Source organism: Hippocampus bargibanti, linkage group LG19 (genome assembly GCF_051943395.1).
Source record: "Hippocampus bargibanti isolate YZ-2025 linkage group LG19, ASM5194339v1, whole genome shotgun sequence".
Lineage (NCBI taxonomy): Eukaryota > Metazoa > Chordata > Actinopteri > Syngnathiformes > Syngnathidae > Hippocampus > Hippocampus bargibanti.
In genome coordinates this window covers 390832-407580 of record NC_142752.1, presented here as the reverse complement: position 1 = coordinate 407580, position 16749 = coordinate 390832, and the positions used below count along the sequence as shown (strand labels likewise).

At 44.8% G+C, this 16749-nt stretch overlaps 2 protein-coding genes across 4 annotated transcripts in view; both read left to right on the top strand.

Moving 5' to 3' along the window:
- The window catches only part of amd1 (adenosylmethionine decarboxylase 1), a 33054-nt gene extending 24816 nt beyond the window's left edge, over positions 1–8238 (top strand). Inside the window, exons 1-9 of one of the 2 annotated variants that reach the window (XM_089022443.1) lie at positions 110–438; positions 4111–4197; positions 5187–5313; positions 5393–5495; positions 6646–6688; positions 7048–7192; positions 7444–7536; positions 7617–7772; positions 7840–8238. In XM_089022443.1, coding sequence (XP_088878569.1) covers positions 329–438; positions 4111–4197; positions 5187–5313; positions 5393–5495; positions 6646–6688; positions 7048–7192; positions 7444–7536; positions 7617–7772; positions 7840–7974 — 999 coding nt within the window. In that variant the 5' untranslated portion in view covers positions 110–328 and the 3' untranslated portion in view covers positions 7975–8238. Of the gene's footprint in view, positions 1–109; positions 439–4110; positions 4198–5186; positions 5314–5392; positions 5496–6645; positions 6689–7047; positions 7193–7443; positions 7537–7616; positions 7773–7839 lie in introns of those variants that run through there. The other variant, XM_089022442.1, reaches the window with a different exon arrangement.
- A 1779-nt stretch (positions 8239–10017) lies between these two features.
- On the top strand, positions 10018–16200 carry rpf2 (ribosome production factor 2 homolog). 2 transcript variants are annotated; one of them, XM_089022444.1, is made up of 11 exons: positions 10036–10147; positions 10309–10421; positions 11341–11473; positions 11577–11614; positions 11789–11828; positions 12629–12710; positions 13608–13684; positions 14127–14226; positions 14318–14420; positions 14534–14678; positions 15310–16200. In XM_089022444.1, exons 2-11 carry the CDS (start codon positions 10399–10401, stop codon positions 15484–15486), a joined length of 918 nt encoding a protein of 305 aa, XP_088878570.1. In that variant the 5' UTR covers positions 10036–10147; positions 10309–10398; the 3' UTR covers positions 15487–16200. The 2 variants fall into 2 exon arrangements, with proteins under 2 accessions (XP_088878572.1, XP_088878570.1); XM_089022446.1 differs by lacking the exon at positions 10309–10421 and having other exon boundaries at positions 10018–10147.
- The last annotated feature ends 549 nt before the right edge of the window (positions 16201–16749 follow it).

The following is a 16749-nucleotide window of genomic DNA, read 5'->3' as shown; positions in this document are numbered from 1 at the left end:
GCCCTTTCGACCAATGACATCAGACCAAATGCAGTCCTACATTGCGATTGGTTGTACAAGATGATGACGTTTAGGACGTGTGATATATAAAAATCCACGTCGCCGTCTTGGTACAGAGCTGTGCACAGTATGGCCGGCGATATTAGCTAGCATTCGCTAACGGTATTCTCTGAAAAAGGGAAGACGGTAACCGAAGAAGAATCACCATTTGAATTGTCTAACGGACTGTACGCCTATAAATTATCATCTTGTAGAAAACGGATTAATTAAGACAAAACGTTATCATCGACGTTATATATATTTTTTTGCGCCCGTCTGTTGTCTCACGATGGAAGATAACGGTGCACATTTCTTTGAGGGGACCGAGAAACTCTTAGAGTTATGGTTCTCCCGGCAGGACGACACCAAAGGAACCGGGGACCTGCGAACCATCCCGAGGTTTGTTTCCCCTCTGGAACTTCTTCTGTATCAGATGTCCTTTCACTTTAGGACGTCATTGGAACCGCATGCTTGGCTTTCTTCTGTCTTCATTCGTGATCTTTCGTCGCGGATGTGTCCTCCAAAGTGCGATAGAATAACACGGGGGCTATTTTTCCGATTATAAACTATTGATTTCGTGTCAAAAAAGACGAGATGCCAAAAGGCGGTTGGTGATCGGAGCCCACGCAGGAATGAGTTGACGCCGCCAGTGACAAAAAATGGCCACCCCTCCTGACTCATTCATTAGCTTCGTCGACGTACGGTGACTTGACACATTTGGACGTCGACCAAGTGATTCTGGATTGACGCTCCATATTTTGAAGCGAGCAGGTTGAATTCGAATGTAAACGTGCTATATAGCGAACACTTGCCTATTCCTCATTTTATGTAGGCGGTTGGATTTGACGCGATTATCATTTGTGGGTTCAATTCTACAAAGCGAAAACGCGGTTATGCTACTTAATAATCCAAACTTTCATTTCTGTCTACTGTGAAGGTCACTCCGACGAGGTTAAAACGCAAATCGTTTGCGTCCGAGCGCACGCGTTGAACTAACAAGGCCCCCCATGAGATGCGAGCGTCGCCCGGTTCGAATTAGATGTTTCGCTGGAATGTATAGATCGCTAAAGTGGCCACGCCGAATGCGTGATGTTGACGTTTCACTGAGGCTCAGGAAGATAGAATGTATTTATCCCCCCCCCCCTTGCGTCGAGCTACTTGAAGCCGTATTTGATGTCAAGCATGTGGTCGGTCGTCACTAGCGCGTGTTGCCTCTGTTAGCAACCGCCACGCTAGCGTCCATCGTACGAATCGCACTGACGACGAATCTTGTCACGTTTCGTGCTTATGTAACCCCACCGTGTCCCGTTTTAAACGTCGATATGCGGTTCGAATTCGGAATCACGAAACTAGGAAGGTGACAGAGAGTATTTGCCGCCAGGGTCCGACATGTTGAGCGGTCCGACTTTCCCAACGGACCAACGACTGTTGTCCCTGGTCACGTTTCCAAACACGCGTTTCATTCTGACCATCGCGGACGCAGTTAAAAGTTCCTTTTTAACCCGAAAATGACCAAACGGGTCGTCTACAAAGTCAAAAGAAGTTGCCATCAATCTGCATTTCACTGTTGATATTGTAGTTTTATGAATGACTTGTGGAGATGCGCAGGTTTTTAAAACCTACAAACGGTGTTACTGTACTGGCTTGATATCATTTGTTGGATGTCAAATTATGAGTTGGTTCTGTCATTCCCGTGTGCTGAAAAGATGTCTGGAGAAATGGAATTGCTGGAAAAGTCACATCGGAATTTCATTTGACTCGCGTTTTAATAAGTAGGCACATCACGCAAAAGGGCCACCCAAGTTCATTTATGCCATTGTTGCTCTTTTTGTATTTTTTAATTTCCATTTTGGGTTGTACTTCTTCAAAAATTCAGAATCAGAAAAACTTTATTCGTCCCAAAATGGGGACATTTGCAGTCCACAGCAGCAATTTGAAAGGGGGTGTGAGGGGGGGGGGGGGTGAAAGGATAGAAAACAAGATATTCCAAGCATAGTCAAAACAAATGTCAACTGTATACTGTAAATGTGCAAAACCATTTAATAAAAAACTACATAGTGCAAGTATTTCATCTATTTAATATGCATATTCACCCATTCAGGACATTAAAAAGGGTGTTTATTAAAAACAGGGAAAAAGTATCCAATTTCTCGTCAACGTTTTTCTTTCATTTTCTTTTTGGTGATGTTCTATCATGGCAGTCCCACCATACTGAGTGAGCAAAGTCTATTTCCCGATTGGACGTCTGCAGCCGGTGATGCAGAATAAATTGGAATGTTGAGTCGGGTGTGCTTGGGTGGCAGAGGGTCTGTCTCACCCAACCCCGCTTAAAGGACAACCGACACCATTTTTTGGTTTCCTAACTGAAATCGGAAAAACGTTTGATAGCATCTAAAATAGCCAAAACGCCATCTCAAAAACAAGACTTCCTGAATATTCACCGAGAGTCTTAAAAGGTAAAATATGCTGGCTATATGCCGTGCAATCTTTGCCAAATACGCTTAGTAGAAGTCATGTGACAAATGATGGACACAACTTGTCCGCAGGCGTCGGTCGGTTGTCCTTTACGAATGGCTCTCCTCTCACGCCTCTCATGTCCCCCTCGGTCCTCGTATGGAAGCAAAGTTTCATCTATTGAATGCTTGCGACCGGTCGGACCTGTCTTGTGCGTATTCCTTCCTAACTTCTTCAGCTAATTTATCTTTGGCTATCTTGCTCTCGGCAAGCCCGGGGGGGCCTTATGTACACAAGAGCAAAGGCGTCATCGACCGAGTCTACAAGGACGTCATGGACCAAACTTGATCCAGCTAAACAAATAGTGATTGGAACATCTTCCCGCGAGAGCTGCTTAAATGGCGTTTTCATGGGAAATGCGTGATGAATACCATCTCCTCGTTGTCATCTGCGCTTTGTTTGTATTTCGTGTGACAAGTTGTCCAAGTCATCTTTATTGTCAAATATGCTAATATGCATGACAACCAGCACAGATGAAATGACTGTCCTCTCCGACCCAGCATGCAGGCTACTTATAATTATAATTATAATAATAATCATACATTTGATTTCTCGGCGCCTTTCAAAACTCTCAAGGACACTTTACAGTCAGAGGATATTTTTTTCTGCAGTTGAGCAGCGGCAGCCACAAGAAATAAAGAGACAATAAAGAAACAATAAAAGAAACAATGAATAAGTAAAAATAAATAAATAAATAAGAAACAATCAATACATAAACCAGGAACAATCAAGAAAGAAACAAAAAATCAATGAACGATACAAGAAACAATAACTAAAAAATAAATAGGCAAACAAGAAACAACCAATAAAGAAACAATCAAAGAAACAATAAATAAGTAAAAAACAAATAAATAAACAAGAAACAATCAATAAATAAACAAGGGACAATCAATAAAGACACAAGAAAGAAACAATAAGTACAAAATAACTAAATAAACAAGAAACAATCCATAAATCAACAAGGAACAATAAATAAATAAACAAGAAACAATAAATATACATAATGACTTTGACAAACATAATAAACAAGAAAACGGCAATTTGCCGGGCGAGAGAGGAGCCGCTACGTGTTCACGCGCCGCCATCTTGGGAAAAACCCCAAAATAACAAATAATATGACAACACAAAGACACAGAGAGTCGTTCATTCTTCAGCACTTGCTGTACCCTCTTTGTGACATGCAGTTGTAGATGAAAGAGGACAAAAGCATCCTTTTCAGCAGTGGATCAGGGACGTCACGGTGGAATGTGCACGTCTACGACAGGCTGAAATGCGATCCCGGCCGGCCAAGCGCCGCAAATAGCCCGCCCGCGGTGTACGTTTCACACCGGAGTGGGAGTCGACCTCCGGCTCGCTCTTCTGATGCTAGCACGCTATGTTGGATAGCGGCCACATGTTTGACTCGCACAAAAAAAAGAAAGAATATTCCAAAGGTTAATCGCGATGGTGGCGTTGGGTCAGCAAAGCTAGCGGCGCCGCTATCCGCGCACACTAATCACTTTGCAGCGAATGTCCTTCCTTGTGTGCCTCATTGTTGCTTGTGTTTCCCCGCGGCAGGTTTGAGTGGGACAAACTGTTGGAGAATGTGCACTGTTTGATCATAAGCGTGACAAAGACCGACAAGCAGGAAGCGTATATACTCAGGTGAGATGTTGCCTCTGTCGGATTACGCGGCTTTCCCGATTAGACGGGTCACCTTGCAGTCACTTGTGGCCACCGCCACTCGCTGCCACTTTCAGATGGCGCCATCGACTTGACAGCCTCTCATAATAATGCATTTCATTTCTAAGCGCCTTTCAAAACTCTCAAGGTCACTTGACAGTCACAGGATCAGTTTTTCTGCCACACGCGCCAGCGTTCACTCAACCCGGAAACAACCCAAATAGAAAGAAAGCTAGCTAGACAATAGATAGCTATCGAGATAGCTAGCTAGGTATACACTGTATATAATAGCTAATAGAGAGCTGACGGAGAACAATAATTCATCACATTTAAAAGTTTCCTGCTGTTATATGCTTAGTCAACATGTGTGTCTTGAATACGCAATTGAAGGACAGACAACCTGGGGTCAATCTGAGGTCAACAGACAGCAAGTTAACCTGTCGTCTTCATCTCTGTTTTTGTCACTTTGGCTATTGGCTATCTATTAGCTTGCTTTCTATCTTTTTAAGTTACTTCCGGGTTGAGTGAACGCTGGCGCATGTGGCTGCCGCTGCTCACCCACAGAAAAAAAAACATCCTGTGACTGTAAAGTGACCTTGAGAGTTTTGAAAGGCGCTTAGAAATGAAATGTAGTATTATTATTTTCTCTAGACTTTATTCTTATAATTTTTCCTCTCTTCACTTCTTTGTATTTGACTAGCTATCTTGCTATGTAGCTGGCTACCTAGCTAGCTATCTATTTGCTATTTATTATCTATCATCTATCTGTTAGCTGGCCGGCTGACTATTTAGCTAGCTATTAGCTGGCTGGCTGGCTAGCTATGTATCTAGCCAGCTATTGGCTATATGGTGCATCTGGCTATCTAGCTAGCGGATTGTTCTGTGGCCTCTTCATAACGCTAATCGGAAAAGCATCACCCGTCCCTGTCCAAGATGGCGGCTGTGATTTGTTTTTGTTGTGTCCCCTTCAGTGAGAGTAGCATGTTTGTCTCCAAGAGACGTTTCATTTTGAAGACATGTGGAAGCACCCTCTTACTGCAAGCACTGGTGCCTCTGCTGGAAGTGGCCAGGGAGTACTGCGGCTTCGACGCCATCGAGGTGAGCCCTCGCCGCCGTTTTCTTTCCTTGGCCGTTGCCTGATCGCCATCTTGGCGTAACTCGTCGTCGCGTGTTTCAGAATTTCTTCTACTCCCGCAAGAATTTTATGAAGCCGACCCATCAAGAGTTCCCTCATCGCAACTTCCAAGAGGAAGTGGATTTTCTCGCCCAGATTTTCCCAAGTGAGTGACGCTGAATGCGACGTCCACTCGTCATTTGATTGGTCGCCTCTTTTTCCGTGGCGGCGACGTACCCAGCCTGCGTCTTGCTGGACCCTGGAGGCTTTTTCGACACTCGGGATGACGACCGTCAGATTGCCGCATGTGAACTCACAAACTTGATTGGTTCCCAGAAAGTGTGTGTCAGGTCAAAAGTTCGTCTTACAAACATTTATTTCCCATAAGAAACCATTAAAATGAGACTAATCCGTTCCCAGGTCCCCATAAAACACACTTTTCTACTAAATTAGCCTTGAAACTACAGAAAATAGACCTTATTTTATGTATAATAAATGTGCTATTGTATTGTAATGAAAGAAATAAACTGTACTGTATAATAAAGTTGTTTTATTGACCTTTGTTATGGTAGTTGTCAATGGACGGTAGCAATGGTCGACTTAGCGTACTGGTACAGGAACAGCGAAGTCACACAAATGCACACCTTGTTGGTGTTTTTTGATGAGCTCCTTCTTTTACTCGACTGTCATTTTTCTTTGGCGTCCTCTTCGGTTTAACCCACAGGTGTCAAAGTCAAGGCCCGGGGGCCAAATCCGACATTTTATTCGGCCCGCCAAATTTCATGATGCTAGCTAGAGTACCAACAAAACAATTCAAAATGTTGGATATAAACCATAATAACAGTCATTATTTATGACTTCAAATTTGGAAAATAGTCATTGATCAGTTTGTTGTGTGCTCTATATGTAATATGGGGAATGGATGAAACCTTGTAATGGCTTCTCCAACTTCATAACGGCCCCAGAGAGGAAACCGGAACTACAATGTGGTCCCCCAAAAATGACTTTGACACCCTAGCTTAAAACTAGCCTTTGATGGGGTCTTTTTCAGTCCCATAATAGCAAAAGCACTCCTCTCGATAACAAACCACGCCTGCACTCAATGTAATAGAGGGGGGGGGGCGAAAACTAGTCCGCCAGCCACCGCGTGGTTTGGTTCATTTGCCGAAAACTAGTTTGTATGCCAAGACTATATTTGTAAAGCTAAAGCGTTCGTTAGCCACTGTAATTGAAAGTGCCACAAATGAGGATGTGTCGTTGTCGTGAGGGGCTAACAAATCTCCCTTGTTTCGTGTGGTTTTTGTGGCTTCCTTCAGATGGTGCAGCCTACTGCATGGGACGTTTGAACTCTGACTGCTGGTAAGAGTCCCCAAACTTTGATTTCCACACGTCGGCACGGCGACCCGTGACTAGCTAGATAGCCGTATAGCTAGCCAGCCAGACAGCTAATAATAATATATTTCTATTTGAATCATATTCATAACTGGATGAGTAACAAGGCAGTTTGTGAAGGATTATCCTGGTGTGACATCGCAAACAAGGGGGCGGGACTTTGTGAATCTACCCAATTCCGGCTCATTTTGTGGCGGTTCTGGGACACTTGAAGTCGTTTTGATTGGTTGGTTTAGCATTTGACTCAAAATATCAGCCGGCGTATTTTAGAGCGTCGGAACGGGAATGCTCACCAGCGCTTTGTGGTCATGTTGTCGTTTGAGCAGGTATCTGTTTACTCTGGACTTGCCCGAGTACTGGGAGAACAAGTATGCGGATCAGACACTGGAAGTTCTGATGAGTGACCTTGACCCAGCCATTATGGACCAGTTCTATATGAAAGACGGTGTTTCTGCAAGTCAAGTCACTCATGTAAGGACCGCCGCAAATCGACATTAGATGACATCAAAAGCCTTCATGTGTCTCACAGTGGACAAATGGACATTTCACAGCGGCACAAACAAAATACAGGAGCTGCTGTCAAGGCAGCCGCTCTCGCCGGCGCCATCTTGAAGTCAAAAATGAACAAAATGGCTGCCGCTGCTCACTAGCTAGCTAAAGTAAAAAAATGTGCTTCAATTCCAAGCCGCGACGCATCTTTTGAATGCTTTTTTTTCCCCCAGATGAGTGGAATTTGTGACCTGATACCAGGTTCTGTGATCGACGCCACCATGTTCAACCCGTGCGGCTACTCCATGAACGGAATGAAGACGGACGTGAGTGCTTGTCGCCGCGTCTCGCCGCACGCTTGCCACCCTAAAGCCGTCTGCCGTCTCCTTTTGTCGCTCGCCCGCAGGGCACCTACTGGACCATTCACATCACCCCGGAGCCAGATTTCTCCTACGTGAGCTTCGAGACCAACCTGTCGCAGGCGTCGTACGACGAGCTGGTCCGCAAGGTGGTGGACGTGTTCAAACCGGGGAAATTTGTCACCACGCTGTTTGTCAACCAGGTACGTGGCCGCCGCTCGCTCGCTTGCCCGCCACGCGCTAAGCGACGCCGTCTTCCGCTCGTTCCAGAGCTCCAAATGTCGCAGCGTCTTCACGTCCACCCAAAAGCTGGACGGCTTCAAGCGACTGGACCGGCAGCTGGCTCAATTCAACGATTACAATTTTGCTTTCACCAGCTACGCCAAGCAGAATCCCAAGAGCTGAAGCGGCCGGCGCGTGAAGAAGAAGCGTAAAAAAAAGATGGCGCCCCCCTCCCCCCAATAGAAACCTTGTCGGGGTACCCGTTTCCACCCCCCATCTTCCATCTTCCTTTCCTCTCTCGTCGCTTCGCCTCCACTTTGAGTTGTTTGCGTTGTTGTATTTGTGACTTGGACTGCTCGCATGCTAGCTCTTTTGGCTCCGCTAGCACCTTCTTGTCGTGCATGCGGAGGCATGGAAGGCTGCAAACCCCCCCCCCCCCCCCCCCCCCCCCCCCCCCCCCCCCCCCCCCCCACAGCTTCCAACTGGCCCTGACATGCTCACATGATGTCCTTCAAGGAGTGCACTTTTGAGCAATTTGAAAACTGTTTTCAAGCAACCCCCCAGGTATGAAATGACCCCCCCGCCCCCTTTGATTTCTGTGAATGTATTAAGCCTTGCTCATTTCAACGGACGTCGCCAGGTTGTCAAGATCCAAATTCAAATGAGGTTTTGACGCGGAAGAAGAATGTTAGCCCCCCGATTAGCCCCGCGTCGTCTTTCGAATGTACACGTGGACAAAAGCCTGGTGGCTGCACTTTGGAGCTGAATGTAGGACTTTAATGCCGACCCCTGACCCCCCAACCCAGAATGGCATCATGAATCAGAAACTTTTTGCTTAGCTAGCAAAGCAAACAATATCTATCCCCTCTGCCCCCCCCCCCTCCAATTGGAAAAAGAAAGAAAGCATGTACAATGGAGGCCCGGCAGTGTGAGCATGGCAGGGTCAACCCGGATCATTCCATTTTAGGTCATTACTGATGCCCACTTTTTTTGTTCCAGTGGATAGGGCTTGCACGCTCATGCCCTTTTGTTACCTCGTGGCAGTTTCGGGGGGCATATGGTCCAACCAGAGATTGATTTGCTAGTCCGGGGTCATGCGGCCTGATCAGTTTGCCGCCGTTTTGACGGCAGACGCTCACCTTCCGAGTCTTCCTTTTGAGTTGAAGCGCAGGTTGCTCCTCACCGCCTCCCGCGCGTCCTTTTCTCAATGGATGAGGCTTGCACCAGATGTTACAATTTCACACCCGCAAGCACGATTGTGCAAAGATCCGCTTTGTGGCCTTTTGGGGAGTGGTTTCATCATTAACTTGGAGGACCAACATCTGCACTACTTGACCCCTCCGTGACCCCCAAGCTCTCTTCCGCGCTACTACAAATTCACTCGTTTCTTATGCTGAGGACCAGTATTCTTTCTTTTCTGTGCGTGTTTTTGTCATCGCTATCGGCTTGGGCCATTTTGTTTTGAAAGTGGCGTCAAAGACTTCCCTTTGGCAATCTTGCCGTTAAAATTCCAAGGAAAGTTGCGGACAAGCTTGGCTTTGTGGAATGTGGGTGCTCGTCATTCATACAAGGTGTCGTGTCGTGTCGGGGTGCTGGTGGTGGGAGAAACCTCGCTCTTCTTTATGACCCTTCTTTGCAATTTTGATGGTGAAAATGTGCTCAAATCTATCTGTGCTATGAGCTTGATGCTGAAATAAAAACACCCATCTGTGTGCTGTTGTTGCTTTCCCTGTTGCGCGAAGAAGAGCATGAGGGACCTGCAAAGCTGAAGTCGCTTTCATCCACAAATGAATCCACATCAGAAAACCTTTATTCGTTTGCAGTCCACAGCAGCAATTTGAGGATAGAAACGAGATATTCTAAGCATAGTAAAATGGACAAACTGAAGGTTGTAGAGTTTTAATGCCAATTGGAATGCAATTAATAGAGTCAAGATCCTTGCACTTGTCATAAAATGAATGAAGAGGTCATTGTGAGGAACCTTAACGTGAATACAAAACGAGTAAACATTTCATCATTTTGAACATACACAAAAAAACTAGCTCCTTGAATAATTAGCTAAAAAATAAGCTCGCTCCGTAACCTTTGATCTGATGCCAGGCGAAGTCATTTGGCTCACGCTAAGAGGAACAAAATGTCACGTGGCACACATTCCAAGACCGAAAGGGAAAGCTGCTGCCACCTGGCGGACACTTTTGGTGCATCTAGTGCGATGCGTCATCCAGACCGGAAGTGCTTTGGGACCAGCTGCGGTGGGCGAGCGACAGATGGCGCTGCAATTCGGGAAATAATCACAGGAAATACCCTCAACTGCGTCAAAAACATGACAATAAAATCGCCGAACACTCAAACCAGGGTAAACGTCTGAGATATTCGTAGATTATACTCTAATAATATCTTTGTGGCTAACCGTGTGTCGCCGGGTACTTTTGAACCACCCCTGCGTTACGCATATTCAACGTTAGAGGGCGATACTGCGTTTGAGGCACTCTGTCGACAACCTCTTTGTCACCGCAGAGCAACTCGTGTTGTCGTTCGGTGTTTTTCCGCCGCGTGGGCTAATCGGACACGAGATACTTTCACTGGAACGCCAAGAATCAAACGACCATGACGCAGTCCGACGGTATCATGTAAGTTTCTCTCGCGTGATAGATTTATTTTGAAGTATACATAATGAAACTTGAAACGATTAGCTACGTAACACTCGACGTGCAGAGTAAATGGCAGCGTCGTATCATAGTTATGTTATTTCGCCTCCTTAGTGTCACGGAAGTGACTTACTTCACTTGAAACCTTTCATTTACATTTTAGTAGCGTCGACTGTGAAAATCGTACACGTTCACGTCGAACAAATATGAAATTTCGAAAAGTATACTCGCGACGCGTCCTCTGCGGTCGTCTACAGTGATCCGTCGCTACTTCGCGGTTCACTGATTGCGGCTTCAGTGCATCGCGGATTTTTTTTCAGGAGATTTTTTTTTAAATCAATGGCATGCAAATGTGCCAACAAACAAAGTCAAAGAAACAACACTGCAAAGATAGCAGAATAAAATAAAACAAAACACACTGGCTTTGAACAGCTCATGGAGCATTCTGCTTCTAGAAATCGGGCCATGTCGGTTGATAAAAATCTTCTGTGTGTGCCAACAACTACCGATAACAATGTTCTTCTCTCTGAGAAAGACTCCTACAGTAGAAAAAGACGCTACAGCGCAGCAGAGTCAGGACGATTAGGCGCAGCAGCAAAATATTGTTTTACAACACCGTTCTTTAAACTATTTAAAAAAAGGTTTTGTTTTTTTTAGTGTCATTCTGCAGTATGTACAAAAAAAACGGTGCCTACATTGTACTTTTAGGATTTTACCTATCGCGGGCTATTTTTGGAACGTATCTCGCGCGATAAACAAGGGTTGACTGTATACCTTTCCAACAAACATCTTATCGTTATCTTCAATGGGATCGTGGTGACATTTCACTTTTCATCTTCATGAAACGTGAAGGACTTTCTCCAGAAAAAAAACCCGCCACCTTGTGATTTGCGTCCCTCAGAAAACCAAAGAACAAGCGCTCCAAGCGTTTCCTGGAGAAGAGAGCACCCAAAGTGACGGAGAATGGAAAGAACGCCATGATCATGAAAGGGGGCAATGCCAATCAAACTGTCAGCCAGGCCCTCAAAGACATCGTAAGTCAATATGTGGCACCCACTTACACGGTTAGAAAATGGCATCCTTCAAAGTTGATCCCTAAAATGTCACAAACTCCATTGACCCCCATTTCTCTTTCAGTATTCCCTGAAAAAACCCAATGCAGTTCTATACAAAAAGTAAGTGTCTTTCGAGAATCGGGAATTAAGCTACAGCGCAATGCGATGTGAGTGAGTTTTTTTTAAGAGTTGTTGGTGGCACAGCGCATCCATCCTGCCGGAAAAGGGAGCTAAAAAACTTAGCGTGTGTCGCTAACAAAGCTGCAGTGATTAGAATGGGAATGTTGTTTTCAGGAAGAACATCACAAGGCCTTTTGAGGACTCCACCTCGCTGGTAAGTCAACTCATTTCATGGCAGCCGCTTTTCTCAAAATGGCTGAGAGATTTGCAAGCCGTGTTGATGAACTTTTGTTGGTATGTAAGCACACGATGAACTACGGTCACACCTCGTCTTATGAACGCTTTCGCTCACAAACTTTTCACCTTACGAACATTAAATTTGCGAGAATATAATCTTGATTTACAAACTAGTTTTTGGCGGACGAACCAAACCACACAGCACCACGGCGGCTGGCGGACTCGTTTTCCAAGCCCCTTTTCTTTTAGTGCAGATGTGGTTTGCTATCGAGTGTGGTACTTTTGCTATTATGAGACCGAAAAAGACCCCACCGCAGCCTAGTGTCAATCCGAAGAAGACACAAAAGAAAATGACGGTCGAGCTGAAGAAGGAGATCAAGAAGGCTTATTTAGTCGAAAATTCTGTTTTATGGGGACCTGGGAACGGATTATTCTCATTTGAATGGTTTCTGATGTGAAATAAAAGTTTGCCAGACACAGTTTTGGCCTTTAACACACTTTCTGGGAACCAATTGAGTTCGTACGCCGAGGTATCACTGGAAATGTATTGTGTTGTACCCAATGAAAAATGTAGCCTTCCTCTTCGAGGAGGGACAAAAATATTCATGTTCTACTTTTGAAGTAAACAGCAGTTGAAATGTGCTCCATTTCTTGAAAATACTCCATTGCAAGAAACGTTCAGAGGAAAAGAATGCGCTTCTCCATTTTGGCATGAAAATGGACGCAAGCGCCTTATGAATGCAATGTTTGCAACTTGTTGTGTTTTTTCTTCTTCAGGAATTCTTCTCGAAGAAAACAGACTGTTCTCTGTTTCTATTTGGTTCCCACAACAAGAAACGACCCAACAACCTGATCTTCGGTAGGCATTTCTCACTTTGCTTCGGCCGCGTGACGCCGTCGTCTTTTCCACAAGGGGGCAGCATTTTCATTTGTTTATAATAATCATCATCATTTCATTTCTAAGCGCCTTTCAAAACTCTCATGGTCACTTTACAGCCACACGCGCCAGCGTTCACTCAACCCGGAAGCTAGCTAGCTAATAGCTAGTTAATATCTAGCTATCGAGACAGATAGCGAATAGATAGCTAGCAAGATAACCATGTTACATGGTACAGATAGCTAATAGACAGCAAATAGCTAGCGAGCTAGATAGTAAATAACTAATAGACAGCAAATAGATAGCTAGCTAGATAACCAGCGAGATAGTTAGATAGCTCATAGACAGCAAATAGATAGCTAATAGACAGCTTTTTCCATGTTAGCGCTTTGTTCCAGCTTCAGCTGTTGTTTAAATGAATTGCTATAAAAACCAAGATGTGTACGTATTGCATTGTATTGTGGATAACCGCCCTCACTCTAGCTAGCTATCTATTAGCTGTCTGGCTAGCTATTAGCTATATGGTGCATCTGGCTATCTATATAGCTTGCTAGCTATTAGCTATCTATGAGCTAGCTGGCTGGCTTTCAATCTATTTAAGTTACTTCCGGGTTGAATGAACGCGAGCGCGTGTGGCTGCCGCTGCTCACCCACAGAAAAACGAATCCTGTGACTGTAAAGTGACCTTGAGAGTTTTGAAAGGCGCTTATCAATGAAATGTATTATTATTATTATTGTTACTATTATGTCGTCCTAGAAGTCAATATTCTGTGGGTCCTGCAATTTGAGTGCCGATGACAAAAACCCTGGCACTGCAGTGGACACCTACTTGCACATCGTCTGGCAGTCAATGAGTTAATTTTTTTCCTTTATTTCCAGGCCGTCTATTTGATTTTCACATCTTGGATATGATTGAACTGGGAATCGACAAGTATGTCTCCCTCAGCGAGATTAAGGTACACACACACACACACACACACCTATCAGTCACAGGATCAGTTTTTCTGTGGGTGAGCAGCGGCAGCCATATGCGCCAGCGTTCACTCAACCTGGAATAACTCCAATAACTAAAAAGTTAGCTAGCTAGCCATTAGATTGAGGTTGAGTGAACACTGGCGCACGTGGCTGCCGCTGCTCACCTGCAGAAAAACTGATCCTGTGACTGTAAAGTGACCTTGAGAGTTTTAAAAGGCGCTTAGAAATTAAATGGATTATTATTGTTAGTATTATTATTATTAGATAGCCAGCCAGCTAGCTAGATGGCTAATATATAGCTCGCTAGCCAATAGATAGCCAGCCAGCCAGCTAGCTAGATAGCTAGCTAGCCAATATATAGCCAGCCAGCTGGATAGATAGCTAACAGATAGCCAGCTAGCTAGCTATATTTTTCTTGTGCAGTTGACAAAATGTTCCGAGGGCACCAAACCGATGCTGGTATTCGCCGGCGAGGCTTTCGATCTGGACAACGAGTACAAACGTCTGAAGAGCCTTCTCATCGGTCTGTTACCGTGGCGATATTCCATCCAGTGGGAAAAAGGAGGCAAGCGCGCTTGACTGAAATGGACGCCGCCGCGCTTTTTGCGTTTCAGATTTTTTTCGGGGTCCTTTGGTGTCGGCCGTGCGATTGGCCGGCTTGGAACACGTCCTGCACTTCACTGCCGTCAATGGGAAAATCTTCATGCGGAGTTACAGGTGACCCTTTGACCTCGACGAGACCTTGGACTTGCTCAGTCAAGTTCAAATTGTTTCCTCGCATCTTCAAAAGTTTGCTTTGTTGATCGTGCAGCCAAAGGCCGTCTTTGCAGGTGCCTGCTGAAAAAGTCTGGCTGCAGAACGCCGCGCATCGAGCTGGAGGAAATGGGACCCTCCTTTGACTTTGTGCTGAGGAGGACCCACCTGGCCTCGGACGACTTGTACAAGCTCGCTCACAAGCAGCCCAAAGCTCTCAAGGTAAGCGCCACCCATCCAAAGCTTCTGACCGGAGATCCGCTTCAATCAATCTACAGTCAGACCTCAGCTTACGAACCCTTTATTATTATTATTATTATTATATCAACGACCATCACAGGTCAATAAAATGACTTTATTATATAGTAGTTTATTTCTTTCATTACAATCCAATAGCATATTTATTATACATAAAAATAAGGTGTATTTTGTATAATTTTAAGGCTTATTTAGTAGAAAATGCTGTTTTATGGGGACCTGGGAACGGATTATTCTCATTTTAATGGTTTCCTATCAGACATTAATGTTTGGAAGACACACTTTTCACCTTGCACACATTTTCTGGGAACCAATGAAGTTTGTAGACTGAGGTATCAGTGTACCAGGCCGCATGACGCCTCCAATCAAATTAACGGAGACAAGATTACTGCGCTAAAAAAACGGGACGAAAAAAGGCCCATAGTGTCGCAACAACAACTCAATCGTATTGATCGAGCAAGACGATCACCCGCCGCTTTTTATAAAATGCTGAGCGTGTGTAAAATGGAGGCCGACTGAGTTCATTCCCGCTAAAATCAAGCCCCGCGATTGGTCCAAATATTGATCTTCTTCCTGTGTCGCTTTTTGCCTGCAGCCCAAGAAGAAAAAGAATGTTTCCCATGATGCTTTTGGCACCAAATTGGGCCGCGTGCACATGCAGAAGCAGGACCTTTCCAAGCTTCACACGCGCAAGATGAAAGGTTTGCGCAAGAGGAAGCAGGATGACCACGGCGGCGACCAATCGCCCAAAGTGGCCAAAGTGGACAGTTGAGGCGCTTGTGGGCTTTTTTTTTTCATCTGCTGCCATGTTGCCATTTTTCGTTGTCTCCATTGCAGCTGCAAACTTCTTTTTTTCAGATTGTGATTAAAAGCGCATGCCTCGTACTCAATAAAATTGCATGCCGCACGTCTGGACTTACAATGATTCGCTACGTCACCCCCAAAAAAGAAAATTCTGATGATCGGCTCGGTGGTGATGGGGGGAAAAAAATGTACTTCAACTCATATCAGTAGGTTTTTTTTTCTCCCTTAAAAACTTTTTCTTTCAAGGGGAAAAACGTATACATTTTCCCCATTTTTTGTATCATTTCAAATATTATATGGCCTACTACAACTTTTATACAGGAAAAAAAAGGTGACATTTGTGAACTGATCTTCCCAAAGCGCATTTAAGATGAAATCCAGTTGGTCTCGACTGCTGGTAGCTAACGACAATGCTAATATTCGCTACCATTGTCATGGCAAACCAGCAAAAGTCATCCTTAATCATGTGTGTGTATATACATATATACAGGTAATATCCAACTTACAACCAAGTTCCGTTCAGAACAAACGGTCGTAAGTCAAAACGGTCGTAAGTTGAAATCCATTCAAAATGTTGAATAGAGACTGTGAGTACAGAGTGCGCTCGTTCCACTGGATAGAAACAATGGCGGTGGAATAGAGCCAACTGTAGCGTACCTAAATAAAGGTAAATCCAATCCAATCCGCTTTGTGGAATGAAGCAATTTTCGTGTTTATTATGTTTGTGAAAGTCATTCTAAGTGCCTTGCGCGCTGCGTCCGAGAGGACAGTCATTTCATCTGTGCCGTGTGTTACGCATATTAGCATATTTGACAATAAAGCTGGCTTTGAAATAGGAGAGGATGAAAGCATGAATCGTATAGAATGAAGTCAAAGACACAAAGTGGAAAGTGTCGTTTGCCCCCCCCGCCCCCCCATGTCCAAGTTTCTCCATCTGCGCCTCATTCCAGTTAAAAATGGATGTGGATTCTTACATGTATTCTTTCAAACGCATAACAAAACCAATTCGACATCGATATTGATGACAGGCTGGCGGATCTTTGAGTCAAAAGAAGGAAAAAAAGAGCGAACGATCCCCCGCTGATGACACTCGGCCGTGACGTTTTGACGCGCGTGAGGCGTCGTTAGGCGTCTCTGTCCAATCAGCGGTTGGATACCCCCCGTAGCCCCGCCCCTCCGCACTCCCTATTTATAAAGTTGCCACAGTGGCTTTTTGACACTTGCGATCGAT

Excerpts from the sequence above, each read along its gene's own strand:
- rpf2 (XM_089022444.1), top strand. The coding sequence starts at position 10,399 with ATGACGCAGTCCGACGGTATCAT. Across the intron at positions 11,615-11,788 it reads AATGCAGTTCTATACAAAAA|GAAGAACATCACAAGGCCTT; the intron begins GTAAGTGTCTTT and ends TGTTGTTTTCAG. Across the intron at positions 14,421-14,533 it reads ATCTTCATGCGGAGTTACAG|GTGCCTGCTGAAAAAGTCTG; the intron begins GTGACCCTTTGA and ends CCGTCTTTGCAG.